The 26,106-nt window shown below is 53.7% G+C and overlaps 1 protein-coding gene and 1 long non-coding RNA gene across 3 annotated transcripts; one reads left to right on the top strand and one right to left on the bottom strand.

Annotated features, from left to right (window-relative positions):
- Positions 1–1,152: 1,152 nt before the first annotated feature.
- On the bottom strand, positions 1,153–6,732 carry LOC122450404. 2 transcript variants are annotated; one of them, XR_006272114.1, is made up of 3 exons: positions 6,551–6,732; positions 5,445–5,529; positions 1,153–5,084 (listed from the first exon to the last, which is right to left on the bottom strand). It is a non-coding gene; the product is annotated as an uncharacterized LOC122450404 (long non-coding RNA). The 2 variants fall into 2 exon arrangements; XR_006272113.1 differs by having other exon boundaries at positions 1,153–5,019.
- Positions 6,733–21,450: 14,718 nt separating this feature from the next.
- APLNR (apelin receptor) lies at positions 21,451–25,370 on the top strand. The gene has a single exon (XM_043481865.1). The coding sequence runs from the start codon at positions 21,740–21,742 to the stop codon at positions 22,943–22,945; it is 1,206 nt and encodes a 401-aa protein (XP_043337800.1). The 5' UTR covers positions 21,451–21,739; the 3' UTR covers positions 22,946–25,370.
- Positions 25,371–26,106: the final 736 nt, after the last annotated feature.

Genomic DNA, 26,106 nt, shown 5'->3' with positions numbered 1-26,106 from the left:
TTGCTCAGTTGAGCCTGACTCTTTGCAAGTGCATGGCCTGCAGCCTGCCAGGCTCCTCTGTCCATGAGGATTCTCCAGGCAAGAATACTGGAGTGAGTCGCCATGCCTTCCTCCTCCAGGGATCGAACCGGGGTCTTCTGCATTGCAGGCAGATTCTTTACCAGTGAGCTACCAGGGATTTAATACTTCATTATTAAAAAATTGCCAAATAATATTCCATTGTATGGCTATACCACATTTTACTTGATGGGTATTTCGGTTGTTTTGACTTTTTGGTCATTATGAACAATACCTGAATGAACATTTGTGTACGTGTTTTTGTGTGGAAATATATTTTCATTTCTGCCAGGTACATGCTGAGGAGTGGAATTGCTGGGCCATATGGTAACCTGGAAGGAAAGTTATGACCAACCTAGATAGCATATTAAAAAGCAGAGACATTACTCTGCCAACAAAGGTCCATCTAGTCAAGGCTATGGTTGTTCCAGTGGTCATGTATGGATGTGAAAGTTGGACTGTGAAGAAAGCTGAGTGCTGAAAAATTGATGCTTTTGAACTATGGTGTTGGAGAAGCTCTTGAGAGTCCCTTGGACTGCAAAGAGATCCAACCAGTCCATCCTGAAGGAGATCAGTCCTGGGTGTTCATTGGAAGGACTGATGCTGAAGCTGAAACTCCAATACTTTGGCCACCTCATGAGAAGAGCTGACTCATTGCAAAAGACCCTGATGCTGGGAAAGATTGAGGGCAGGAGGAGAAGGGGACGACAGAGGATGCGATGGCTGGATGGCATCACTGACTCGATGGACATGAGTTTGAGTAAACTCTGGGAGTTGGTGATGGACGGGGAGGCCTGGCGTGCTGGGGTTCATGGGGTCGCAAAGAGTCGGACACGACTGTGACTGAACTGAACTGAACTGATGGTAACTCTAGGCATTCTCTGGTCACTCAGCCATAAGGAATCCACCTGCAATGCAGGAGACACAGGTTCAATCCCTAGGTTGGGAAGATCCCCTGGAGAAGGGAATGGTAACCCACTCTGGTATTCTTGCCTGAAGAATCCCCGAGGAGCCTGGTAGGCCACAGTCCACAGAGTCACAAAGTCGGACACAACTGAAGTGACTTAGCACGCATGCACATGGTAACTCTATCATTAATTTTGAGGAACTGCCAGATAGTTTTCCAAAGTGGCTGCATTATTTTACATTCCCACCAGCAGTGCGTGAGGTTTTCAATTTCTCTACATCCTTGCCAACACTTGTTATCATCTCCCTTTTTGATTACAGCCCTCCTTGTGAGTGTGAAATGGTATCTCATTGTGGTTTTGCTTTGCATTTTCTTGATGGATAATGAGGTTGATTATCTTTCCACGTGGTTATTGGCCATTTCTATATCTTCTTTGGAAAAATGCCTGTGAAGATCCTTTGCCAGTTTTTAATTGGGTCATTTATCTTTCCATTATTGAGTTGTAATAGTTCTTTATTATATTCTAGATACAAGCCTCTTATTGGCAATATGACTACAAACATTTTCTCCTGTTCTAGGGGTTGTCTTTTTGCTTTCTTGATGGTGGTTTTTTTTTTCATGGATAAAAACATGCAAGGAAGTTTTAAATTTTGCATGAAACCCAATTTACCCATTTTGGGGCTTTGTTGATGTTGCAGTCTGTGCTTTGGTGTCATATTAAGAAACTGTTGCCTAATCCAAGGTCATGAGATTTACTCCTACGTTTTCTATGAACAACGTCATAGATTTAGCTCTTAGATTTAGATATTGGCCCATTGTGACTTGGCTTCCCGGGTGGCTCAGTGGTAAAGACTCCTTGTGCCAATGTAGGAGATGCAGGAGGTGGGAATTTAAACCCTGGGTTGGGAAGATCCCCAGGAGGAGGAAATGGCAAACCCATTCCAGTATTCTTGCCTGGAAAATCCCATGGACAGAGGAGCCTGGTGGGCTGCCGTCCCTGGAGTCACAGAGGTGGACACAACGGAAGCAACTGCGCACGCATGCGCGCACACACCGCTGTGAGTTCATTTTCTATCGGGCCTAAGATAAGGATTCAACAGCATTCCTTTGTACCATTCTCTAGCACTATTTGTTGAAAAGGTTTTTCTTTCTCCATTGAATTGTCTTGGCATGCTTGCCAAAAATCAATTGACTGTACATGTGAGGGTTTATTCATGGAGGCTGTATTCTACCCACTGAAATAAATGTCAGTGCTGTCTGTCTTTATGGAGCTCTCCATTTCTTACTGCCTTTCCTCTGGGGTGAAATCTCTGAAGTCTTTCTCCAGAGCTGGGGGCAGGGACCGTGGTCCACTTTTTCAGAGGACACTCTTGATTTATGAGCAGGGCACTGAGCAGAGAGGGTGGTCTCGAGTCTTCTCAGCTCGCCTTTCTTTTTTCCATGTAAGTTTATTTATAAACTTTTTGGCTGTGCTGGTCTTTGATGCCACTGCCGCTTTTTCTCCAGGTGTGGGGAGCGGGGACCACTCTCTAGTTGCAGTGCACAGGCCTCTCTCATTGAGGCGGCTTCTCTTGTTGCAGAGCACAGGCTCTGGGGCACTCAGGGTCCAGTCATCTCAGTACGTGGGCTCTGTTGCTGTGGCTCGGAGGCTCTAGAGCGCAGGCTCAGTAGTTGTGGTACACAGGCTTAGTGGCTCTGTGGAAAGCAGAATGTTCCCAGACCAGGGATTGAACCTATGTCCCCACATTGGCAGGCGGATTCTTATCCACTCCATCACCAGGGAAGTCCTCCGGTTGCCTCTCTTGACGTGAACTCGGGTGAGGGCAGTCAGGGTCCCCCTCTTCTTGGCTGGCAGTGCCTGGCATGGAGCCTCTCTCCGATCATGATGAAGACTTGCTGGGGGTAAGTGCACCCTGATATTTTGATTGCCTTTGCCAAGAGTGGCTCAGCGGGAAAGAATCTGCCTGAAGTCACAGGAAATGCCTGGGTCATCCCTGGGTCATGCATCTCCTGGAGGAGAGCAAGGCAACCCACGCCAGTATTCTTGCCTGGAGAATCCCACGGACAGAGGAGCCTGACGGGCTACGGTCCACGGGGTCGCAGAGTCGGACAACTGAAGTGATTTAGCACGATCGCATAGGCCAGGAGTTTTGCTTCTACAACTTGGAGTTTGGGGAAATGAGAAACGACAGTTGTTTGCCTTTCACAGTGAAACAGTTTACACCTTGACTGGGAACTAAGGGGGTAGGAGGGCTCATGTTTTAAGCACAGCTGTTCAGATTGGAGCTGCCGTTGTTTTGTTGAGACGTGGAGAGAGGGAATGTGTTATAGTTCAAGTCTCACAGATGCTTACTGTTCTCCATGAGATTTAGTTCTTGAATAACTGTTTCTTCACTTGCTGTCCTCCTGTAGGACAACTCCCAGGGACTTGAAGTAGCTGGGTTTAGTAACTGTCATTAGTTAAGCTTCTTTCCTGGGGGGCTGGCAGAACCCCTCATCCTGTAATCTGGGAAGTCCCCACTGGCTTTTAAACTCAAGTTTTTGCCACTAAAGAAAAAAAAGCTCCATCCGGCTCCAATCGCTGCTCTGATTCTTTTTGCTTTCCCCGCCAAAGTTCTAGTAAAAGTTTTGGACATTTCCAACTTTCTCCTCAGCGACTTTAAACAGGTTTTCCATGCCCATTTGTCCTGAAGGAGCAGCTTATTTCTAAGGTCAGCAGGGATTTCCACGTCTCTGTGTCCGTCAGGTATTTTTCTCTCATCTTAGTCCATCTGTCAGCAGCATCCCACCATCATCAACTGTTCCCTCCTCCTTGAACTGTCCTCTGCTCCTGGATGCGGTGACTGGACACCCACGTGGACCACCTCCTTCCCCTCCTCTGCAGGTGCGTTCCTCTCTGCCCGCCACTGAGAGGGGTCCTCAAGGCCTCGGCCTGGACTCTGCCTTCATTTTCAGTTGCTGAGAAACAAAGGACCCTCAAACTCAGCAGCTTAGAGAGCAGGCTTTCATGATCCGCTTCCCTGGGTCAGGAGTCTGCCTCTTGTACAGCTAGGTGTCTCCTGGCAGGAATCTCACCAGCCGTGAAGATATTGCCTGGAGCTGAGTCATCACCCGAAATCTCCACCAAGACCATAGAAGCTGCTTTCGGTCTCCTCCACGTGGTTATTGGCAGGAGTCGTTTTTTCACAGGATGTTGGACGGAGGGTGTCAGGCTCCCATTGGCTGTTGGTCAGAGGTCTCCCTGGGTCCTTGCCATGTGGGTCCATCTATAGGGCAGCTTGCACCATGGTGGGCATCCCTCAAAGCAAGTGACTGGAGGAAAGGACAGCCAAGGTGGAAGCCAGACTTTGTAATCTAATCCTGGCAAGGACAACCCATCACTTTTACTATCCTTTGTTTTTTAGAAGCAAGCCAGTAGCTCCAGCCCACATTTAAGAGATATTGTTTGTATGCTAAGTCACCTCAGTCATGTCTGTGATGCTATGGACTGTAGCCCACCAGGCTCCGCTGTCCACGGGCTTCTCCAGGCAAGAATACCGGAGTGGGTTGCCATGCCCTCCTCCAGGTGATCTTCCTAACCCAGGGATCGAACCCGTGTCTCTTATGTCTCCGGTACTGACAGGTTCTTTACAGGGAGGTGGAGATTATACCGTGGCCATCCTAGCAGCTGCCTGCCACAGGCTCCCTTCTCTTCTCCCTGCACCTTGGATGCGTTTAAACTTTAATTACCAGCCACACGAGAGAGGGAGATGACTTACAAACTCATATTTGCAGTCGAAACCTCCTTTCTGAGTTCCAGGTTCATGTCTGACTGATCAGCTGCCATTTCACTTGGATCTCTCAAAGGCTACTCAAATATAGACTGTCTGAAGCTGGACTCCTGGGCTTCCCCCAGATCTGGCCTTCCTCCTCTCTGTCCTACCTGCGGGTTACAGTGCAGGCCGAGCTGTGAGACGGAGAGGCAGGCGAGCAGCTCAGTTCTCCTCCAGGAGCGGCCCAGTTGCTTCCCACTCCCGCAGATGTTGTCTTCCTCCACCCGCTCAAAGCTGACTCACCTGGGCCATCGTGTTCCAGACCAAGGGCGGGGGGAGGGTGAAGAAAGTGAAGAGTTGGCAATTTCCTTTTCAAAAGACGCAGAAATAGAGACAGACATAGAGAACAAACGTGTGGCCACCAAGGGCAGAAGAGGGGGTGGGATGAATTAGGAGGCTGGGACTGGCATATATACGCTGTGAAGTCGCTCAGTTGTGTCCGACTCTTGCGGACCCCGTGGACTGTAGCCCGCCAGACTCCTCTGTCCATGGGATTCGCCAGGCAAGAGTACTGGAGTGGGTGCCATTTCCTTCTCCAGGACATCTTCCCGACCCAAGAACTGAATCCGGGTCTCCCTCATTGTAGGCAGACGCTTTACAGTCTGAGTCACCAGTGAAGCCCACATGTACACTACTATAAATAAAACAGATGACTGATGAGAACCTACCGGATAACAGGGGCCACCCTACTCAGGGCTCTGCGGTGACCCAACAGGGAGGGGATCTGTGTGCGCGTCCGGCTGACTGACTTTCCTGTACAACGAAAATAAAACTACTTTGTAAAGCAACTATACTCCCATAAAAAAAATAATAATAATAAAAAAAGATGTGACCCAGAAAAAGCGTATCACGTCTGCTTCTGTCCCGTGGACGCGTCCAGAGGCTGCACCTTGGGAGTGGGCTGTAGCGGGGGAGGCTGGGCGCCCCAGCTCTAGTCTTGCAGCTGCGTCCCCAGTTACAGTTTGCGGGGTTATATTACCGCGTGAGGAAAGCTGAGCACCGAAGAACTGATGCTTTTGAACTGTGGTGTTGGATAAGACTCTTGAGAGGCCCTTGGACTGCAAGGAGATCCAACCAGTCCATCCTAAAGGAGGTCAGTCCTGGGTGTTCATTGGAAGGACTGATGCTGAAGCTGAAACTCCAATACTTTGGCCACCTCATGAGAAGAGCTGACTCACTGCAAAAGACCCTGATGCTGGGAAAGATTGAGGGCAGGAGGAGAAGGGGACGACAGAGGATGAGATGGCTGGATGGCATCACTGACTCGATGGACATGAGTTTGAGTAAATTCTGGGAGCTGGTGATGGACGGGGAGGCCTGGCGTGCTGGGCTTCATGGGGTCGCAAAGAGTCGGACACGACTGAGCGAATGAACTGAACTGAACTGATTACCGCTTAGACTGAGGTCCCCTAGGAGAAAAGTCTGAGGCAGGGGACTTCTGCGGTCTTAATAAATTTCATTAGGGAATAAAATCCCAGAGAGAAGATAGAAGTACGTAATAAGAAGTAAGTAGAAGTAAGTGATAAGTGATAGAATATCACTTATCCTATTAAATTCTAATAAGGGATATAAGTAAGTAATAAGAAGCGTGAGGCAGGAAGAAGGGAACGTTAAGAAGACGATGCACATTATGAACTGGCCCACATGGAGCAAGACTTCTCTGAGTTATATGAACTTCCTGCGCAGACCAGCCCTCTGGGAGAGAATGCCGGAAGAATTTTTCCACTGGCTTCGGTCTCCCAGCGGTCAAAAGTTGGTCCCCTGGGGTGCTCACCCTTTTGTTTTTCTGCCTCGGAATTCGAGGACTCCAGGCAGCGGCCATGTCAACAGGAAGCCCCAGCGTGGGCGGGGAGGAGGCGTGGTCTGCGCCGGCGGTCGGAGCCGTCCGCCGGTCCGCCCGTCCGCCCGTCCGCCGGTCCGCCCGTCCGCCGGTCCGCCGGTCCGCCCGTCCGCCGGTCCGCCGGTCCGCCCGTCCGCCCGTCCGCCCGTCCGCCGGTCCGCCGGTCCGCCCGTCCGCCCGTCCGCCGGTCCGCCCGTCCGCCCGTCCGCCCGTCCGCCGGTCCGCCGGTCCGCCCGTCCGCCCGTCCGCCGGTCCGTCCCGCCAGCGGTGCCTGCAGCCCCTTCAGAGCCCTGGCAGAGCTGGAGCCAAAGGGAGAGGGGCCCGAGGGGGTCTGAAGTGGCCCATACGGGGACTCGATGGGTTCACGTCCCACTTCCTGCCACACCCCGTTTCCATGAATGACACCCCTATTCATTCAGTTCCAGCAAGAGAGAAACCTGAGAGGCGCCCTGACAGCGCCCTTGTCCTTAGACCTGCTTCTGATCCCACTTGTCTCCGCAATCTACTCGCTTCTCTCCATTCGGACCCCCGTGCTGTTAATCAAGGCTCCTCTCATCTTCTCTGGGGACAAGCATCACTTAATTGAACTCCTTCCTATCCATTTCCCACATACAACCCAAGCAGGTTTTTGTAACACCCACTGGATCTTGTCACACACCCTGCTAACTTCAGCCCTTTGACAGCTTTCCGGGGCTTGGAGGACAAAGATGAACCGCCTCCAGGTGGCCCACAAAACCGTGTGTGCCCTGGCTCCTGGCCCCTCGTGGGACACGCTCCGCATTGCCTTCTGGTCTAGTCTCACCCGCTGACTTCTGGCTTCAGCTCTCTGAATCTCCAGGCTGCCATAGGACCTTTGCACATGCTCTGCCCAGTGCTGGCCAGCCTTTTCTCCTATCTGCCTTCTCATCTTGATGCTCCCAGAGAAGTTACTCTTTTCTCAGGGAAGTCTTTCTTAATTCTTATATGTATATATATATCTCCAGTCCTGGATTCCCCAAGAGGCAGGCTGAGTATGTATTTTGTATTTCAGGTGTTAGTGAAACACGGTCACTCCTAATTTTTTGTAAGATGCTCATTTCAAAGAAATCATCATGGGAAAGACAAGACTTTTGAAATTTCACTCTCCTTATCTGTTTTTTGTTTGTTTGCTTTGTTTTGGCCGTGCTGCAGACTTGCAGGGTCTCAGTTCCCCAGAGACTGAACATGCACCCTCAGCAGTGAAAGCATGGAGTCTTAACCATCAGACCACCAGGGAATCCCCCAATACTTATCTTTTGATTCTGCTTGTTTTTATTCCACATTGGTTGTGGGGACTTCCCTGGCACTCCAGTGGTTAGGACTTCATCTTCCAGTGCAAGGGGTGCGGGTTCAATCCCTGGGTGAGGTGCAAAGATCTCACATGCCTCTCGGCCGTAAAACCAAACATAAAACAGAAGCAATACTGTGTGTGCGTGCTCAGCTGTGTCTAACTCTTCGCAATCCCACGGACTATAGAAGCAAGTCAGTAGGTCCAGCCCATGTTTAAGAGGTGTTGTTTGCATGCTGAGTCACTTCAGTCGTGTCAGACTCTTTGTGACCCCATGGCCTGTAGCCCACCAGGTTCCTCTGTCCATGGAATTTTCCAGGCAAGAGTACTGGAGTGGGTTGCCATTTTCTACTCCAGGGGACTTTCCTGACCCAAGGATTGAACCTACATCTCTTGCATCTCCTGCATTGGCAGGTGAATTCTTTACCATTGTGCCACCTGGGAAGCCCAAGTAACAACTTCAATAAAGGCTTAAAAAATGGTCCATATCACAAAATCTTAAAAAAAAAATGATTGTGGAGGAGGTCATAATTTTTTCAGTACTTAGAGCCTCAAGGAATCAGGATGTAAACTCTGGCTGTGGAAATAATTCTCCTTCCACTTTTGCAGGTTTGCTTTTTTACATCATTAGTTAGAAATCTGTCTAATTTAGAAATCTGTCGGTTAGACAGATTAATCTGACAGTTAGAAATCTGTCTCCCCCACAAGCCTCTCAGTCTTTTTTTTGTCCTTCCTTCCTTTCTTTCTCTCTTTTCATCCCTCCATTTTCCTTCCTTCTTTTCTTTGTTTCTTTCTGTCTTTTCTGAAAACTCAGTGTCTCTACATCAATGCCACGTCAAATCTTGCAGACAGAGGTGTGGGTGAAGTGCAGAGGGCGAGCGTTACAGCTTTGCCAGGTAAGGGAGACACACCGGGCTCCCGCTTCCGAAGACCGTGTGTCCCCAGGCTCCCCGTCTTCTGAAGGTAGAGGCCTTGACAGTGCTCTGGCTCACAAGTGAACTTAGCGTAGCATCTCCCACGGAGGAGGAGCCCAGGAAACCTTTGCTGAGTGAGTCCCGAGAGCCCAGAACTCCGGCCTGGCTCGGTCACCGACGAGCTTTGTCCCACACCTGTCTGTGCTGGAGATCACTCCTCATCTGAGCGGTTGGGGCCCGAGAAACAGGGAAAGGTGTTTCTAGAGAGAGGAAAAGAGGAAGGCATGCACACCTTTTGAGATGTCATTAATTAAATCTCTATGTGGCTAAGACTGGAATAGCTAAGAGGGGTTATGAAAAGTGAAGTGAAAGTTGCTCAGTTGTGTCCAACTCTTTGTGAGTCCCTGGACTCCATGGAATTCTCCAGGCCAGAACACTGGAGTGGGTAGCCTATCCCTTCTCCAGAGGATCTTCCTGACCCAGGAATTGAATTGGGGTCTCCTGCATTGCAGGCGGATTCTTTACCAGCTGAGCTAGAGGAGTTACGGGTAAAGAATGTTTCTAGATTCACACTTCTTTCTTGGGCCCACTCGATTGTGCTTCTGCCTGTTTTTTCATGCTACAAATTAGTGGGTGTAATTGGAGAGGTTTCAAAATTTGATGAAGAGAGAAGATCCTGATCAAGTCTCAGTTATATTCTCCTACAGGCTGGATGGGTCATGTAGGCTGAGTGGAGGCTGGCATTGCTGTTCTGTGAGTAGCCACAAGGTGGCGCTGGGTGCCCAGCCGTGAGACTTGCCTCAGGACTAAACCTTCAACCTTTTTCAAGTGACAGTTTATTTAACCAAGATTCCTTAGTCTCTTTCAAGTCCACAATTTTCTTTAACGAAACAGAGTTATGCTTTTACTTTTCATGTGTATCTTCAGAGAATGACATGCTTGTTGAAGAGTCATAAATAATATCGAGGATGATTCAATGTCTCTGGGTTTTACGCAGCTATCTTCCAGAGAGAAAATGATAGGAACATTTCCTTTCCTATATGGGAGTCATAAAATGATATTGGATAATTGCAGCGCAATATAACCACATTTCAGCAAAGAACGCATAGCTCAAAACTCTGAGCTGCGTGTCGGGGCCTAGCACTTGACTCTCCAGGAGACTGAAGGCCTGAGCTGAGCTGTAAGACACGGTCAAGCCTGGAATCATCAGCTGGTTTGACTGTGAGTTCTCTTTGCTGGGCTTTCCAGGTGGCACTCGTGCTAAAGAATCCGCTTGCCAATGCAGGAGACACAGGAGATGCGGGTTCGATCCCTGGGTCAGACAGATCCCCCTGGAGGAGGAATTGGAAACCCGCTCCAGTGTTCTTGCCTGGAGAATCCCATGGACAGAGGAGCCTGGTGGGCTGCCGTCGGTGGGTTGCAAAGAGTCCAACATGACTTAGCCACTGAGCTCCCAGGCACCTCTTTGCTAAGGATTCTTAGCACAGCCCCAGAGTTGGAAGATTCTGGCGTTGGCAATTCCAAGATTACTTGGGAGCTTAGAGGAAGGACAGGTCTGCCTTTCCTGAGCCCCCGGGGGGCTCAGCGGGTGGAGTCTCTGCCCAGCGGCAGGGCCAGAAGTCAGGCGGGCTCAGAGGAAGGTGGAGGCTGAGTTCCAGCTCTGTCCACCAGAGGGCAGCATGGCACAGCCGTCTGGGGCTTTGCCGCTGCCCGCCGGGCCCCAGCAACCCGTAACTCAGGGGTCGCTCTGCACTCCTGTGCGGCGCTGCACGGTCCCCAGTGCTCACGTCCATCTCCCCAAACAGCCCTGGGCCCCCGCAGTCACAAAGGTGGGAGACGCTGGAGCACCTGCCTCGGGCCTTCCTGGCAAAGATCGCAGCCCTTGGATACCTGTGGCACCCCTGGAGCTGATGGGAAAGTCATCAGCGGAGCCCTGTGGCGTCCAAACAGGGACCCGTCTGTGCTCACACCCAGCAGCTGACTGTCCCACTGGCAGCTCCCGAAGCCGTGGGCAGGTAGCTCAGCTACCTCTCCTGGCCTGAAAAACTAAGACAGTGTCATTAAAAAAGAACAAGGAAAAAAAAATATGACTTTATAGGTTGTTCCAAAAAGGAGAACTTCACAGACTCTTACAGTTCAGTTCAGTTCAGTTGCTCAGTCGTGTCCGACTCTGCGACCCCATGGACTGCAGCACGCCAGGCCTCCCTGTCCATCACCAACTCCCAGAGTCTACCCAAACCCATGTCCATCCAACCATCTCATCGTCCCCTTCTCCTCCTGCCCCCAATCCCTCCCAGCATCAGGGTCTTTTCCAATGAGTCAGCTCTTCACATCAGGTGGCCAAAGTACTGGAGTTTCAGCTTCAGCATCAGTCCTTCCAATGAACACCCAGGACTGATCTCCTTTAGGATGGACTGGTTGCATCTCCTTGCAGTCCAAGGGACTCTCAAGAGTCTTCTCCAACACCACAGTTCAAAAGCATCAATTCTCTAGCACATAGCCTTTTTCTTTTTTTAATGAATTTTTAAACATTTTGTGAAATTACACTGGGAAGAGCATTTCCGTGTGTGGGCCGTGCCCGACGCGCTTTATTAATTGCTTTGGTTGATAAGTTTCACCTACTACTAGCGGTTGCATTTGTGTGGTGCTTAAGAAGAGAAGTCCTTCCCTCTCAAATCTACCTGTGGCCAAAAAATCCCCGAGTCCTCTCCATAGGCCAGGCCTGGGTCCAGACAGCTGCCTCTGTTTCCTAACAAGCATCTCTATTCTGACACCCCTCAAAGATGCCTTCATCTCTTTTTAATTATGTGTTTTTATTCATTTGTTATTATTATTATTTTTGGCCGTGCCGTGTGGCTTGTGGGATCTTAGTTCCCCGAGCAAGGATCGCACCCAGGCCTCCTGCATTGGGGTGAAGACTTAACCACTGGACCACCTGGAAGGTCTCCAGAGTGACCATCCTAAAGCTTGGATCTGGTCCTCTTAGCTCAGCCCTACCCCATAGGGGTAATAATAGGAATAATAGGAACGACAGATGTACTTTTACTTTCTCCAATAGTCACACTAAAAAAGTGACGGAAATGAGTGAAGTTCATTTTACTGCAGACTTTATTTGCCTCAATGTATCCAAAGCATCAGTTGATGTGCAATCAATGTAAAAGTTTACCAATGCGCTATCTGACATGGCATTTTTATTTATTCATCAGCAGCTCCACTTGGCATTTGGGACATTTGTTCCCTGGCCAGGGATTGAACCCACGTTTTCTGAATTGGAAGGGCAGAGCCTTAACCACTGGACCACAGGGAGGTCCCTGTTACATTGTATTTTATCCTGCAACTTATCCCCATTCACCCTGGCCACCCTTCAAGTGCTTGATAGCGACTGTGGTGAGTGGGTAATGCACCGGTCCAGCTCTTTAGTGTCTCTTTTTTATTTTGTTTTATTTGGCCATGCCCCTTGACTTTTGGGATCTTAGTTCCCCGAGCAGGGATTGAACCCAGGCCCCTGGCAGTGAGTGCAGTGAGAGTCCTATCCTCTGGACTGCCAGGGAATTCCTCGATGTCTCTGTAATGGCAGTACGTGGTGGCTGGCTTTCCCAGCCTTATCTGTCTTTAGCCCCAAGACATTTGCTGCTCTTTCTTTCGCATCTCTGTACTTCTGCCCATGTCTTTCTGCCTCTCTGGCATTGTCTCCAAGTACCTGATCGCTACTGTCTTGCGGAACCTCATACCAACCCTGTGAGGTAGACACTGCAATGATTCCCATTGTACAGACGGGAAAACTGAGGCTTGAAATGACTGGGCGGCTCACCCAATGGCCACACAGCACGACTGGTGAGCGGCAGCTCTGGGCTCTGAACCACTCTGCTCCACTGAAGGAGGCCTGTGGGTGGAGCAGGGGTGCTCCAGATGGGACTGGAATGCGCTTCCAGGGCAGCAGTGAGTGTCTGGTCAGCAGAGGTATTCAAGAAGCCACTGAATGATGGCCCTTGGACCGGGGTGCCGTGGAGGACGTTTCTGCACATTACCTACACGCCGCAGTCGCTATCAAGCACTCGAAAGCTGGCCAGGGCGAATGAGGTTGAGCTGCGGGTATAAAATACAACATGAGGAGGACTGCTCTCCCTGCAGTGTGGGGCGCATGTGGCTTCTGTGTAACAGACGGAGGATGTGAAGCCGCAACCTAGACTCCAGGGTTGGGGCAGGGCGGCAGGCTGACGGCGCTCTGAGCAGCTCTGAGACCCTGGGATGCCTTCCCGCCCTGGGACAGGGGGATGGACTGCAGGCAGCCTGGATGGGCAGGGCTAGCTCGGGCTCTGGCCCGGGGTGGGGGGGAAGCCTTGACTTCCTCGTCAGTGCCTCGAGGCTCCCGTCTCTGATTGCGTTGGTCTCTCCCCTGGACGGCCGGGCCACACATCCTCCCATTGTCAGCGCTGGTCCGGCACCTCTGTTAGTTTAGACTCACTGTAAACATTTTTGGCAACACCGGGCGGCTCTCCTGCAGGCTGATGGAGCGGGGTGTGAGTGGAGGTCCGGCCCGGCCGCCCCTTCCTGCCCTCTTTCCGGGCCCTGCTGTTTCCTGTCCTGCTGTCTCCTGCTCGAGGCCCGCTCCCCTCCCAGCCTCACAGAGGGGCTTCCTCTGGGTGCGACCTCCAGGGATGGGAGGGGGAGGCCCAGGGGGGCAAGGGATGGGGGGCTGGGTCCCGTGGGGAAGCCTGGAGGTGCTCCCCTTCCCTCCTCCGGCCTCACTTTCCTCCTCGGCAAAGTCAAGTGTGCACAGCAGATTAGCGGCTGCAAGCTCCTCACCAGCAAAGGCCACTCTGCCCACTTTTCTGACCTCCCCTCGCTAAGGAGTTATCACTTTGGAGGAGTCTGTTTATCCAGGCCACTCCATGTGTTCAATAATGACGGATGCATCTTCCCAGCTTTCGTTCACCAGGGCACCCTGGGCAGCATGGAGTCACCAGAGTCAGCGTCAAGGCGTGAAATCCAAGCCAAGCAGGCAGAGGGGGTGATCTCCTTCAGGGGGCGGTGGGGCACCAGGTTTTATGAAATGCTGATGCTGGTCCCGAAAGACTTCCTCTCTCCCGTTATCTGTCCTCACAGGGCCCCTGACCTCAGCTTGGGAATCAACGGCCTCAGTGCCTTTTAGGAGTCTTTCCTCTTGGAAGTCATGGGAATCTGACCCCCCATCCAGGTGGTCTTAAGGAAAGCCCTGGGCGCCTCTGAAGGTATAGAGATGGTGCCCCTTCTGGCTGCAGCCCAATGGTTCCTGCGTATTTATTAGTGATCCATTAAGTCTAGGGTGGACTGCAAGGAGATCCAACCAGTCCATCCTAAAGGAAATCAGTCCTGAATATTCATTGGAAGGACTGAGGCTGAAGCTGAACTTCCAATACTTTGGTCCCCTGATGGGAAGAGCTGACTCGCTGGAAAAGACCCCGAGGCTGGGTCTTTTCAGGGAATTAGGGAAAGATTGAGGGCAGGAGGAGAAGGGGGCGACAGAGGGTGAGATGGTTGGATGGCATCACCGGCTCAGTGAACGTGAGTTTGAGCAAACTCGGGGCGACAGTGAAGGACAGGGAAGCCTGGAGTGCTGTAGTCCATGGGGTCACAGAGAGTCAGACACGACTCAGCGACTGACCAGGGGTAGGGCGCTGTGCTCAGTCGTGGGGGAAGTGGGCAGTGATGGGTAAAGAGGTGAGAGAGGCAGGTGTGGAGGTAAGCAGAGGCTTCCAGACCCCTCTTCTTGCTGACAGTCTAACCAACAGCCCATTAGATGGGGTTTGGTTCCATGACGGGGAAGGCGACACTGCCCATCACTGACTTCTCCACCCAGAGAGTCAGTTTGCTTCCTTCTTTTGACCTTTTTTTTTTTTTTTAACAGGAAATCCACTTCTCCAATTACCTCTGGGAGCCACAGCCACAGTCCCCAGAGTTGCAGAAAACTAGTGCCTGCTGGCTCAGCATCCTCACGGACCGACAGGGAAACTGAGGCTCCGACAGGGGAAGAGCCTTGCCTAGGGTCACACAGCAAGCCAGTCATTCAGGTTTCGGCCAGAACATTGGCGACTCCTAGGCGGGCCCCAGGTTTCGGTGGTCTACCTTGTCAAAAGCTGACCATTTCCTTGTGTTTTCTCTGTCTTTGTCCGTAACTTTCTGATCATTGCATCTACTGACGACTTATTTATTTTGTCCATTTCCTGCCTCTAGAAGGTATGTTCAGGGGATCAGGGATGTGGTCTAAATTGTTCACAGTATAGTAGCTGCTCAGTAAGTATTTGCTTACTGAGTGAATGAATTCATGATCAAGATGAAATTGGTCCTCTTGGAACATGAAAAAGCTCATGTTTCCTGGCCCCCAGGCCAGTGGGTTTTCCTGCATTTGCTCTCCCGAGATCCCAGGACATCCCAGAGTCCTGGCGTCCTGGCTGGGGCTTTGAAGGAGCACCAAATGGCCTGGGGGAGAAGGGGCCCCTGAGGACGGGGGTCCGCTTCAGTGACCAGAGGCAGCTGGCCATTTGCTGTGGTCAGATAAGCCGAGATGGGCTCCCCGCCCGCTCCCCCGCCCCGCCCGCCCCGCTCAGAGGCCGCATCCAGCTGTGAGGAGTGCAGCTGGTGCCCGAGGGAAGGGGGCAAAGGCCCCACGGCCTGGGTGGGTCCCGACGCTGGTGCCCGAGGGAAGGGGGCAAAGGCCCCACGGCCTGGGTGGGTCCTGACGCTGGAGTGCAAAGCAGAGTCTAGGAGCCGGGGGCTGCCATGGGCGGCGGGGAGGAGTGTGAGTCTGCGGGGTGGGGAGGCAGGCGTCCCCCCTGAGGTCCTGGCCTGGGGCCGGGCAGGCGAGGCTCCGCGGTGCCCTCGTCCCGGCTCTCAGAGAGAGGCGCCCTTCCTGTCCTCACAGAGCCCTCAGTCAACACACATGCATACCCAGGCACACCCAGCTCCCGACTGCTCACACAACCACACACGGCCACACACAGCCACACACAACCACACACCGCCACACACGGCCACACACGGCCACACACGGTCACACACAACCACACACGGCCACACACGGCCACACACAATCACACACGGCGACACATGGCCACACACATCCACACATGGCCACACACAGCCACACACAACCACACACGGCCACACACAACCACACACGGCCACACACGGCCACACACAACCACACACAGACACACACAGACACACACAGCCTGGGCCAAGCCAGTGTCTGCTTTTTGGGCCTGGGACCACAACCCTGAGGGTGGGGTGGGTGAGGGCAATGGATTCCCTGACTCAGAAACCCCCTTGCCCCCAGCAGTCTGGGCGCTCCTCAAAGGAACCCGCAGCAGGTCCGGGGCGCCGGGCTGCCAGGCTCATCACAATACCCTGAAGAAATCACCCAGGAGAGGGAGAAGGCCCCTGGGAAACCCGCCCGGCCTCTCCAGGGCCGGCCAGCCCAGGGGGACACGGGCCAAGGCTCTGGCCTTGCTGCAGGTCTGCCAGATGCCTCAGGGCAGATGCTTCTAGTCGACTCAGCAAAAGTTACCCTCGTCGGTTCAGCGCAGCCGCCCTGAGGTGACGGCCTTTTTCTACCCTTTCCCTGAGCACACGTTCCCTCGGCTCTAACTCAGCAGACCACCAGCACCAGGTTGAAGGGGAAAGAAATGAAGAGCAGGTTCTGCCCAGGTATGCTCTGCCCGGGGAGGGCTAACTTCTTTTTCTTTCTATTTTAAAAAAAACACTTTTTATTATAGTTAAAGAAAGCCTTTTATTTTGTATTAGGGTATAACCGATTAACTGTGCTATGATAGCTTCAGGGGGTGAGAAGGCACTCGTGCATGCATATACACGTATCCACTCTCCCCCAAACCCTCCTGCCATCCAGGCTGCCACGTGGCACGGAGCAGCGTTCCCTGGGCTACAGCAGGTCCTGGTTGATTACCCACTTTAAACACAGTAGAGTGTACCTGTCCATCCCAAACTCCCTAACTATTCCTTCCCCCGTGGCAACCATAAGTTCATTCTGGGGAGGTGTGACTTCTGAGCCCTCGGGGCGCGTAAGGTCAGCCTCCCGAGACTGGTCCCATTGACCCAACTTCCGTCTCTGCACTGGGTGACCAGGCGCCTCGGGTGTCAGCCTGGGAGAGGAGGCGGGCTGGCTGCTGGTGCAGGCTGCCATCTTGGGGGCGCTCAGACCATCTGGTTCCAGCTTGTTCTCGGCCGGGGCGGGGAGGAGGGGCAGATCTTATCAGCATTCCAGCCCCTCTGGCCCCAGTCAATGGCCCCCTCCCGGGCCTAGCTCCCTAGTCCCTCCGTTTCAGTGAGTCTGGTTCCTCTGGTGAGATTAACTGTTTCTCTGAGTCAGAGAGCCTGGAGGCCAGAGGATTAAAGAGACGGGTGAGCATCCTCTCCCGCAGGGTCTCAGACTCCTGTCTGCCTCAGGATTCAAGTGGGAGCAGCCAAGAACAGCTGGCTGATTTGGGGGACGCTCTGAGCTCACTCGCTCCCGTCCTTCTGTGTTCCTAACTGCAAAGAGCACATCTTTCTGAGAGAACCAGAACAGCTCTGGATTCACGGGGAGTCTTGATTTTGGCCTTTATCCTGGAAGGTCCTGGGCAGTCATTTTTATTCATAACAGGGCCATCTCTTGCGACCTGACCTGAACTGGTCCCTATGAGGCCTTAGGTCCCTTTTCACAGGTCAAGGTCATCATTGATGAAGTCTTGCTGTTGTTCAGTTGCTCAATTGTGTCCGACTCTTTGTGACCACAGCACGCCAGGCCTCCCTGTCCATCACCAACTCCCGCAGTTTACCCAAACCCATGTCCATTGAGTCGGTGATGCCATCCAACCATCTCCTCCTCTGTCGTCCCCTTCTGCTCCCGCCTTCAGTCTTTCCCAGCATCAGGGTCTTTTCCAGTGACGTGGCTGGAAGTTAACCATTCTCATCCAAGCTTGCTGTTGGGTTACAATGACAGCCATCATGCCCCCTGTACATTCTTCTTCTTCTTTTAAATGGCTTTCTTCTTCTTCTTATTTTTTGCTCATTCAGTTCCTGTAACTTTGTTTTTTACTCTCCATTATCTTTTTGTTATCTTTTTTTCCTGGTAGACAGCAAAGGAACTCAGCCATACATACACATGCATCCCTTCTCTCCCAGACCCCCTCCCATCCAGGCTGCCTGAGCAGAGCTCCCCGTGCCTCGTTGATTATTTAAATATCGCAGTGAAGTGAGGTGTGCCTGTCCTTTTCTTTTTTAATCTTTTGGCTGAGCCGCGCAGCATGTGGGGTCTTAGTTCCCTGACTGGGGATCAAACCCCTACCCCCCGTGGTGGCAGCTCGGGGTCCTAACCACTGGGCAACCAGGGAAGTCCTCCTGCACAGACTTCGTTAGACAAACGTGTCGGAGCAAGCAGACCCCAGGCAATTCCTGCTGTGTGTCTTGTGAGATCAAGGAAGCCCCAGGTGGATCCTCTCGGGTGCCCGGACCACCACGCTGCAGACGGCAGCCCTTCCAGAGGCCGGTCTTGTTAACTTTCTACCTGGCATCTGACAAGGGGGGTCCTCTTCGGGGAAGGCTGGTGTCAGGGCAGTTTTCAGATGCACTGTCTGCTGCCTGGTGGGGGTCTCATACCCAGTTCAATCAAGAGTTGGGAGGATCTCGAAGCTATTTGTTAATCTCTTTAATTTCACCAAAGAGAGGTTGTTTTAACATAAATCTTGGATACCCTAGTACCGTCCTATCTTTTTATGACGCTCAGCAGAGGACAAATGCCTCAATATAAAGAGCTGGAGGGACTTCCTGCTGGGCCAGTGATGAAGACTGTTCGCTCCCAGTGCAGGGTGCATGGGTTCGGTCCCTAATTGGGGAACTAAGGTCCTGCATGCTGCCTGGAGTGGCCAGAAAGTATTTGATAAAAAAAAAACTAAAATGGATTGGAGTTTTTCCTCTGGGAACGTAGTGGTTTAGTTCATGGACTTGGTTCAAAATCTGATTTGACCTTGGCCAAATCACGTCACATTCCTGTACCTCAGCGTCCTTATCTGTAAACAGAGATGAATAAAGGCATCTACTTTCGAGAGGGGTTCTGCCAATTAAAAGAGATAAAGAAGACATAAAATAGGAAATGCTTCAAGGAATGCCTAGCACGCGGTAAGTGCACAATATGCCGTCTTCATGAGAAAGAGCAACACACTCTCCTCTGCCTTTGGGGAAAGGCCGTCCAAGATCCTAGGGCCTTCCTTATCTCTCCCGCTCCTTTCCCGCCTCTCCCCACTGCACCCTGAGGCTCTGACCTCGCTTGTTTTCATTTCCATGTCTTTTTATTTCATGTTTCTTCCTCCTGACCTGTCCTTCCTGTTTTTCTGCTTCCTTCTATTCCGGGTAAGTTCCCACTCGAAGTGCACCGCGTGGGGGCCTGGGAACATGTTTTAGTTATCCTGCCGAATCATTTTTATAAGTGGAGTCCCCCAAATTTACAAACATGAGAATTTCCCACTACATTTAGAATCTGGAATTAGGTTAAAAAAAAAAAAAAAAAAAAAAGATGTCAAGCTAGATTCCCCATTTCTGGGTGGCAACCAGACACTGGGAGCTCCAGAGGCCTCCTTTTGATGGAGTGGTGGAGCGGATTTTTGTTTTTCATTTTCTCACCTTGCTTTTTTTACTGACACATTTTATTTGGCATTGGGGTGTAGCCGATTAACGATTCCATGATACTTTCAGGCGCACAGCCAACTGACCCACTCACCCATATACATGTATCCATTCTCCCCCAGACTCCTCTCCTACCCAGACTGCCACGTAACACTGGGCAGAGTTCCCTGGACTGGACGGCAAGTCCTTGCCAGTTATCCAGTTTTAAAGATTATTTATTTATTTGTCTGCATCAGACTTAGTTGCTGCACCTTGGGTGTGTCTCTAGTTGTGGCTTGCAGGCTCCAGAGTTGCAGGTTCAGTAGCTCTAGCACATGGGCTTAGGTGCCCCATGGCCTGTGGGGTCTCAGCTACCTCACCAGGGATGGAACCTAAGTCTCCTGCTTTGGAAGGTGGATTCTTAACCGCTGGACCATCCCTGGTTATCCATTTAAGATATAGCAGCGTGTACATGTCGATCTCCAACTCCCTAACTGTCTCTTAGCCCTACTCTTCCCCCTGGAAACCTTGGGTTCCTTCTCTGAGTCTATTTCTTTTCTGTAAATAAGTTCATTTGTGTGATGCAGTGTGCTCGCTCCAGTTTGCCGCAGTCTCTACCTCTCCCTATTGTCTCAAACTGGTGGTTTTGCCCATACACATTTTTAGCCTGGCCCTTGTGAGTATTTCAGTTTGGGGTTCCTGGCTGAAGACCCCTGGAGAAGATTTTCGGATCAACTGTTGCTTGAGATGACGGATTCTAATTTTGTAAGCCTTGTGCTTTGAAGGTGGCCAAGACTCTTCTCATTTTGCTCCCTCTCACTCTTGACCAACGTAGATGGCAATTTTGAATCCTATCTTGTGCATCGCTCCCTCCTTCCTGCCCAGAGGTCCTGGAGAGGCAAATGGACAGGGCAAGGTCAGTTTCTATGGGATGGTGCCCATGGCATCGACTGCCTCTTTTTCTGTCTCCTCCTTCAGTTTTAACTTCCTGATCCCCACAAGGTCTTATAGAAACTTCCTGGTCCATGCAGAGCAGGAAGAACTCAAGGACTGAAATGTATCTGTGTTCTCACTGCATAGTAATTCAAACAGCCACTCTTCCATATATGGACTCCCCTTTTCCTTCACATCCTAATTCATCCACTCACTTACTCATTCATTCAACCACCATTTGGTGACCACCTACTACATGCCAGGCATGTCTTGGTGCTCGGAGCAGAGGAAAAGCAAAACGACAAACAAAGAGAACATTTATCCTGTGACCTTGGGCAAGACCTTTACCTGGTTCAGCCTCAGTTTCCCCATAGACCCGATGGCTGGATTAGACATCCTTCAGCCTAGGGTTTCTCTCTGCTGTGACCCTGGCCCGGCATCCTCTGACACTTCCCGCGCTCTCTGGAATCTGCACTCGGCTAACAGCCGATGGATCCCACAGACATCTCTCTGTCACTGCGTCTGTAGAGCACAAACATCCTCCCGGAGAGGCTCAGAGCTGAGGTGTTACAGAGGATGACGGGCAGGGGAGTGGAGGGGGAAGTCTAGTCTGGGTGGGGGCTGGGAGGGCAGGAGGGGAGCGGGGAAGACGGACCTGAGGGGCTGGACTGGCTTGCCAGGTGGGCCTGCCAGATGCTCGGACCATCCTGCGAAATCTCACACCCTCCTGCCCCCTACCCTCCCAGCTCCAGCTCAGGCTGGCTTTCAATCTGCATAATTTGCCCCATTTAGAGGGGCTGGGAGGGGGTGAGAACGGGGGAGGGGGGGTTTGGGAGCAGAGGCCTGATGAGAGGTTCTGCAAACACCCAGAGGAATCCAGAGAGAGAGGGAGAGAGAGACAGAGGCTGGGTCAGGCGCAGAGCAGGCTGCAAACCACAGATAACATCCTGCCCAGCACGGCAGGGGTCAATTTGGTCCACTTGCCCAGTGACAAGAAAAGAAAAAAAAAAGTGGGCTGTAACTTCAGGATCCTAAGACTCCCAAGTGAGGGGCTGGTCTGGAGGTGGGAGGAGGGCGGAACAGCCAAGGAGGAGAGAGAGGCTCAGGAGGGCGCGAGGAAGTGTCTGAGCAGAGGCTGGGGCCGCTGGAGGGAAGCCTGCAGGAGCCAGGCCTCCTCCTCCCGGGTCCTGGGAGCTGCTGCGGCCGCCGCGAGAAGCGCTGGACACCTCCGGCCCTGCCGGCTCGCCTCCCCGAGGCTGCCAGCCGGAGCTCAGGGTGCTTGGCTGAGCCCGGTACCCCGGGGTGGGACCCCGGCTGACCTCTGCGCGCCGCAGCATGGAAGACGGTGGCGAGTACGACGGCTACTATGGGGCGGACAACCAGTCTGAGTGTGAGTACGCCGACTGGCCGCCCTCCGGCGCCCTCATCCCCGCCATCTACATGGTGGTCTTCGTCCTGGGCACGGCGGGCAACGGCCTGGTGCTCTGGACCGTCTTCCGCAGCGGCCGCGACCGGCGGCGGGCGGCCGATGTCTTCATCGCCAGCCTGGCGGTGGCCGACCTCACCTTCGTGGTGACCCTGCCGCTCTGGGCCACCTACACCTACCGGGACTACGACTGGCCCTTCGGGGCCTTCGCCTGCAAGCTCAGCAGCTATCTCATCTTCGTCAACATGTACGCCAGCGTCTTCTGCCTCACCGGCCTCAGCCTGGACCGCTACCTGGCCATCGTGAGGCCGGTGGCCAACGCCCGGCTGCGGCCGCGGGTCGGCGGCGCCCTGGCCACGGGCGGCCTGTGGGCGCTGGCCGGCCTGCTGGCCCTGCCCGTGCTGGTCTTCCGCGCCACGGGCGCCGTGCTGCAGGCGGAGAACGCCACCAGGGTGCAGTGCTACATGGACTACTCACTGGTGGCCGGCCCCGACGCCGAGTGGGCCTGGGAGGTGGGCCTGGGCGTCTCGTCCACCGCGCTGGGCTTCGCGGGGCCCTTCGCCGTCATGCTGACCTGCTACTTCTGCATCGGCCGCACGGTGGCCGGCCACTTCGGCAAGGAGCGCGCGCGGGGCCTGCGCAAGCGCCGGCGGCTGCTGGCCATCATCGCGGTGCTGGTGCTCACCTTCGCGCTGTGCTGGCTGCCTTACCACCTGGTGAAGACGCTCTACGTGCTGGGCAGCCTGCTGCGCTGGCCCTGCGCCTTCGACCTCTTCCTCATGAACGTCTTCCCCTACTGCACCTGCGTCAGCTACGTCAACAGCTGCCTCAACCCCTTCCTCTACGCCTTCTTCGACCCCCGCTTCCGCCAGGCCTGCGCCTCGGTGCTCTGCTGGGGCCGCCGGGGCTGCGGCGGCGCCTGGCGCGCGGGCGGCGGCGGCGGCGGCGGCGGCGGCCGGGGCGGCGGCGGCGGCGGGGACAAGTCGGCCAGCTCCTCCTCCTCGGCGTCGTCGGGGCAGAGCCAGGGCCCCGGGCCGGGCGGCGCGGGGAAGGGCGGGGAGCCGACGCCGGAGAAGTCCATCCCCTACAGCCAGGAGACCCTCGTGGTGGACTAGGGCCGGGGTGCCCCCGCCCGGGCCCGGGGCCCCTTGCTGTCTGAAGGGCGGGGAGCTGGCGAGGGGGCGGGGGCGCCCCTTCTCTCGTGCCCTCCACTCCTCTCTCCTCCCCGCGTCGGTCTTGTCCTGCTTTCCCCCGGGGAAGTGCTTCTTCAGAGGTTTGTGATTTTAGAGGGAAAGAGATGGAAGCCCGCAGACCCCGCGCTCCGCCACTCAGTCTCCGCGAGACTGACCTTGCCCGGCTCTGAAATCCTCCCAGCCTCAGTTTCTCTCCGTGCGGATAAAACCGAGAAACTGAAATGATGTGCGCCCCGGCTCCATCAAAGTTCATTCCATCACCCCCCTCCCCTCCCCGGCCCCTGAAACTGAAATGATGTGCGCCCCGGCTCCATCAAAGTTCATTCCATCCCCCACCTCCCCTCCCCGGCCCCTGAAACTGAAATGATGTGCGCCCCGGCTCCACCAAAGTTCATTCCATCCCCCCCCTCCCCTCCCCGCCCCTGAAACTGAAATGGTGTGCCTCCCGGCTCCATCAAAGTTCATTTCCCCCCAGCGTCTTCCTGATCTCCAGCTTCCCCCACCGTTTCCTTTTGGTTTTCGCCCCCTTTTCCTCCTTCTGTTCCCCTCCCCGCCCCCACCAAGTGCAATTTCTCCTCTGAATCCTTACCTTTTGGCTCCCACATCCTCCCCCACGGCTCCTCCGCCTCCCCCCTCTGTCTCTCTCTTTTTACCTCCTTGTTCTGAAGGGGCCCTAAGGGTTAAGGCGTCTGAAGCTTGCAGACACACTGCCCGGTTCAGGCTCTTTGTCCCTGAGGCCCCGGGGAGGGAATGGACCTGGCTGAGAATGGCTGGATGTCAGCAAAGTTGCAGCTCCTGACTCTGCAGCTGTGAGCTCCAGAGCTTCACTCCAGCTTGGATGGGTTCACGAGCATTTCAGGCCCTGGAGGTCGAGCGATGCGTGAAGGGGGCCTCCCTTCTTGCAGCCCACTGACTAGACACTCTTTCTACATGTGTCCTTAGCCCCTTTTATTCATCCTCTGTTTTCCGCAGGGACGGGAAGGCAGTGGGGTTGGTGCAGCAGCAGGCTCCTTGGTTTCACGGTATGAGCGGGGAGTTGGGAAGCGGAAAGGAGAAAGACGGGGCATCCGCGTTTGGTCTAAAGGCTGCTCGGGCCCCCTCCCCAAATCCTCATCTCCAACCTCCTCCAGACCGGTGAGCAGCCGGCCTCTCCCTGTCTCTCCATCCGACATCCCCAGGACATTCTTCTTGGGCGCTGTCCTGAGTGGCTGCCAAGGGTCCCTTTGATGGGGGGGGGGGGGAACGCCCGCTTTGTGTGTGTGCACGTGTGTCAACAAGGATGGGCGTAACCTGAAGAGCTGGGTGCCTGGGTCACTTGTCCCTTGGATGAACACCCCCTGCTCTGCACATCTCTGCTCTTCACACAGTATCCTTGAGGGAAGAAGGGACATCGGAGGCAATTTAGAATGAGTCCACCCCCACTGGTTTGGGGGGCTCTGACGGCTGGTCCGTGCGTTAAGAGAGAAGTGTGAGTGTGCACCCAGGCTCCCTGTAGGGAATCCCTCCTCAAGGCAGCTGGCGTGCAAAGCTTAAAGAAGTCCTGGAACCTGGGTCCCTCTGCCACAGTCCCTGGTTCCAAGGGGGAGATGGGAGAGAGCTTCAGAGGTTCCCTTGACTCCTTTCCCACGCCTGCCAACCTTGTTTTGAATTTATAAGCATTTTCTTCAGCACCCTTTGTTTTTCCAGGGTCAGTGGCCCTCTTCCTGGTGGGGGTGGGGGGCGGTGGCTGCCTGGGGTGGAAAACCCTGGGTGGGTTTTTGCTGACCTCCCCATCAGGGTGGGACCCCCGTGGCCCCTCCTGCTGGGTTGAGGGGCTGGGGCCGGGTGCTGGGGCAGACAGGACAGCCACAGCGCCAGAGGATGGAGGCCTCGAGGATGGAGATGCTGGCGGGGCCTTTGTGGGCCCAGGGCGCGGCGTGTGTATTCCGGGTTTTGTTCTTGGAGGACGCAGATCGTAAAGGACAAGACAGGAGCCGCGGGGGCAGGAAGAAGCCAGCTTGATGTCAGTGGATGTGCTGACCTTGGCTGGAATGGAGCCAGCTCCAGAGGCAGAGCGCGGGGTGGATGGAACGGGCTTCCCTCAGCTCACTCCTTCCATCTCCAGCCAGGGTCTTCACAGACTCATGTTCTCAGCCCAGGGCTGTCCCCAGAGCATCCAGGCGAGGCTGGAGGAAGCTTCCAGAAGGGAGGAGCGGCCTCCTCTGAGGCCCCATCGGTGGTCCTGGACAGATGGTGGAGGAGGCAGCCGCTGCTCCGCGCGCCCCTTCTTTGGAATGTCTGTGCTATTTTTTGACCCTGTTAGTCACTGCGGTTCATGAAAAATAAATCTTTCTGTGTGTGTGTGTGTGTGTAACTACTGTGTCTGAAGCTTTTTCTCACACGGGTGCCTTGGGAGGAAAGGAACCCCAGGTTGCAAATGTTCTTCTGGGAGGTGGGCTGAGGAGGCTGAGGGGAGCCGTGGGAAGAAAGGGGGCAGAAAGGAGTCGAATGGGAAACCGGGGGGCACGGGGTGAGGTCAGGGAAAACCAAGAAAGCAGAGAGGCGGGAGCAGCTGCGCCTCTGGGCCTGGGAAGCGTGGAACACGTGGGCACACGTGCTGCAGTCCAGAGCACAGGTCTGGGGGACATGCCAACCCTTCTTCCCACAGAGGTGGACTGCAATTCATCCATTCATCTATCCCTGTGTTCATTTACTGTCGCTACTGACTCACCGGCTCAATGGACATGAGTCTGAGTAAACTCTGGGAGTTGGTGATGAACAGGGAGGCCTGGCGTGCTGCGGCCCATGGGGTATCAAAGAGTTAGACACGACTGAGCAACTGAACTGAACTGATTGACTCATTCATTCGTCTGTCCCTCTGTTCATTTACCCACAGAGGTGGACTGTAATTCATCCATGCATCTATCCCTGTATTCATTTACCATCGCTATTGACTCATTCATTCATCCATAGTCCCATGAACATTCATTCAGCTTAGACCAGGAGTTCAAATGCCTGTCCTCCACACAGAGTCAACCTGTCTGGTTCTGTAAATATCCATTCCAGAGGGTCACCCCGGACCGATGGGCTCAGAAGCTCCTGCA

This window comes from Cervus canadensis, chromosome 11 (assembly GCF_019320065.1).
Source record: "Cervus canadensis isolate Bull #8, Minnesota chromosome 11, ASM1932006v1, whole genome shotgun sequence".
NCBI classification, from domain to species: domain Eukaryota; kingdom Metazoa; phylum Chordata; class Mammalia; order Artiodactyla; family Cervidae; genus Cervus; species Cervus canadensis.
Note: the sequence above shows the minus strand (reverse complement) of the source record. Positions and strands in the feature narration are given on the sequence as shown.